This window comes from Phacochoerus africanus, chromosome 11 (assembly GCF_016906955.1).
Source record: "Phacochoerus africanus isolate WHEZ1 chromosome 11, ROS_Pafr_v1, whole genome shotgun sequence".
Taxonomy (NCBI): domain Eukaryota; kingdom Metazoa; phylum Chordata; class Mammalia; order Artiodactyla; family Suidae; genus Phacochoerus; species Phacochoerus africanus.
Window position 1 is genome coordinate 51,128,429 of NC_062554.1, and position 3,161 is coordinate 51,131,589.

At 38.6% G+C, this 3,161-nt stretch overlaps 1 protein-coding gene across 1 annotated transcript; it reads right to left on the reverse strand.

Moving 5' to 3' along the window:
• Positions 1-1,010: 1,010 nt before the first annotated feature.
• Positions 1,011-1,943, reverse strand: LOC125110970 (olfactory receptor 8B3-like). The gene has a single exon (XM_047752677.1). The coding sequence runs from the start codon at positions 1,941-1,943 to the stop codon at positions 1,011-1,013; it is 933 nt and encodes a 310-aa protein (XP_047608633.1).
• Between the last annotated feature and the right edge of the window lie 1,218 nt (positions 1,944-3,161).

The following is a 3,161-nucleotide window of genomic DNA, read 5'->3' on the forward strand; positions in this document are numbered from 1 at the left end:
AGTGGAAGATAATTACAGTACTCTACATGTTATACAGATACAAATTCAGGATGAAATGTGGTTTCTGAATCTCGCTGCCATTCCTTAGTGAGAAACCTCTTATTTAAAAGTGTTGTATCTCTAAAGAGACATGTTGCTAGGAATTTTTCTCTGGATATAGAGAAAATACTTCACTGTTTTTCAAAAAAAAGTCAGCCTTCAAAATAGAAATGTCTTGTCATATTTCATGTTTACTAAAATAAAAATAAAATAGAAAGTATAATAGAAAGGGTGGAGAACTGAAATCAAGAGGCTAATATCTATTCTAGACTTTTTCATGAAGAGGCTGTATAATTAAGTTGACCATTAACCTCTCTGCTTTTCAGTATCTTGTGAATGTAATAAATAAATATACATGCACATACATATATATTGACAATCTAATGTGCTACTTCGAATACAGGTAAATATGAAGTCTTGAAGTAAATATGAAAGAAGCTTAATGCATGGTAATTACAGCTCCAAAGTGGGATATATTTTGAGAGTGCTTATGGAATTGGCAGTAACTGTGAAACACTGGCAATCTTAGGAGTCATATTCCTGACAACTCTACCACTGTAAGGGGAAAGAAAAAAGAAGAACAAATTATCTGGTTCATGCTTCTAATGGCACAAGTGACAATTTAGAACCTCCCAGCCCCAATGCATAAGATCACGCACCACTGTGACTTTATTGATCACTGGTGAAACAATTCATCTTTTTCAGGAGAAAAAAAGAAGGATCATAATGACAATAGCAAAAAAGACAATGTTATTCTTAATAGGAAAAACAAAGTAAAGGAAAAGAAATTGTGGAAATGGTGATGAAAAGAAGATCTAGTCCAAAAAATTGGAAATAAATTGAGAGAAGACTCAAATTTCCTTTGCCATGATGAGAAAGAAGTAGGATAAGAAGGCTGCCATTAGAAATAATGTAAACAAATGCACAGAAATCTCCTCTCCTATGACTACCTGCACAGACACTGATTCTAATCAAAACTTTCTCCTTCTCAGGATTTTTCTCAAGGCAAGCTTAACATCTTTGTTCCTCAAACTGTAGATGAAGGGGTTCATCATGGGAACCACATTGGTATAAAAGACAGAAGAGATCTTTCCCTGATCCATAGACCCAGAAGACGATGGATTGAGATACATAAATGCCCCTGATCCAAAGAACAGAGAAACAGCAATTATGTGAGAACTGCAGGTGCTGAAGGCCTTGGACCTGCCTCCTGTGGAACTCATGCGGAGTATGTTGGAAAGGATGAAACCATAAGTGACAGAGATAGTCAGACTGGGCACAGCGACACTGATGCCTGACACAATGAAAACTACCATCTTGTTGACATAAGTACTTGTGCAGGAGAGCTGGAGCAGAGGAAGGATGTCACAGAAATAATGGTTGATTATGTTTGCATCACAGAAGGTCAGTCTCAGCATGCATCCAGTGTGAGCCATAGCACCAGAAAATGCCATCAAGTAGGAACCAAGTATAAGGCTGGAACACACTTTAGGGGACATAGCAATGTTATACAACAGTGGGTTACATATGGCCACATAGCGATCATAGGCCATGGATGTCAGCACATAGCATTCAGAAATAGCAAAAAAACAGAAAAAATAAAGCTGTGTCATGCACTCCATGTACAAAATAATATTATTCTTTGATAAGAAATCCACTAGCATTTTTGGGGTAAATACTGAAGAAGAACAGAAGTCTACAAAGGAGAAGTTAAAGAGGAAAAAGTACATAGGGGTGTGTAGGTGTGAATTTATCACAATTAGGATTATCAATCCCAAATTTCCCAGCACAGTGACTATATACATTACTAGAAACAGGAAGAACAAAGGAAGTTGAAGATCTGGTTGGTCTGTTAAACTCAACAGAATGAATTCAGTCACAAAAGAACCATTTCCAGGAGACATTCTTCTCTAAGGGAAGCTGTGGACACATGAAAAACAGTGTTATGTTAGAGATCAACTCAGATCTTCCCAAAATACCTTGTTCTGCAAGAGAGTATATACTCCAAGAATGTCTGCAATGAGTCCAACCTGGGCCCAGAGAATCTGCCTTTACATTAGCAAGACACTGAATGATATGGACTTTCCCCTACTAGAATATTAATGGGCTAAATATAGCAAGGAAGACCATATTTGAACATGACTGCTGGAAAAAAAGGAAGGAAGAGAAAAGAATGGACCAGGGCAAAAAGTCTTTCTCTCATCTCACCATTTCTTCACTCACTTAAGCCTTTCACCCACCAGGAAAATTTGACCCAAGCTACCCGGTGTGGCCTCTAATGCAGACTAGATCTGGTGGGTTGAGAACCAAGAAGATTGTCTCCAACCAAAAACTAAGGGACCAAAGGCTTGGAGAGGTTAAGTTACTGCCCCATATAGGAGACTGACAGTCTGTCTATGGAAAGGGAAGCTAATGACTGAGATATTGCACTTTCTGAGCCTCCTAATCTCTGAACACTCTCTGATCTCCCCAGAGCACATTCTCCCAGCAGTTTCACTTGAATCTCAGGACTACAAAAAACAGGAAAGAAAGTGACAGATCTCATACCTCTGGACTTGCATCTCAAAACCAGAAGGACATTAATATGAACAGCATTCAGAAACTCACCCTCCTTACTAGGCCAGAACCCTTAGAGCCCTCTTATCCTTGGTATTTACCCTACTGTCCTAGAAGGGCAGTTCTGGGTTCTGAGGCTTTGGTTCCTTTGATTCTAAAAGGATGCAACATAGAATTAATTTCAGATATGCCCTGGAAATCATTCAAAACTACAAATATTAATTTCAGATTATGACTTCCAAAACAGCAAGGAAAAACAGACAGCATTGTTTTCAAGTTTGCCACTTGATAAGACCCAGAAGATTGAATGTGAGTTTGATGATATGGCACACATGATTATAAATAGGATAGAAGCTGGCTCAATCTCTTCCTCAGGGAATAGAGTCTACGGGTAAGTGAGAAATAAGGGGATTGTATTGACACTATGGATCATGTTCTCTCTTGAGTTCCTTAGGGACCCAGTATTTCCATCCAGTTTACACATCCCTCTAGGGACTGTACATCCCTTAAAGCAGAGGCAAAAATAAACTCCCATCTTCCTATTATCTTCCCCTCCTAGGGAAGAT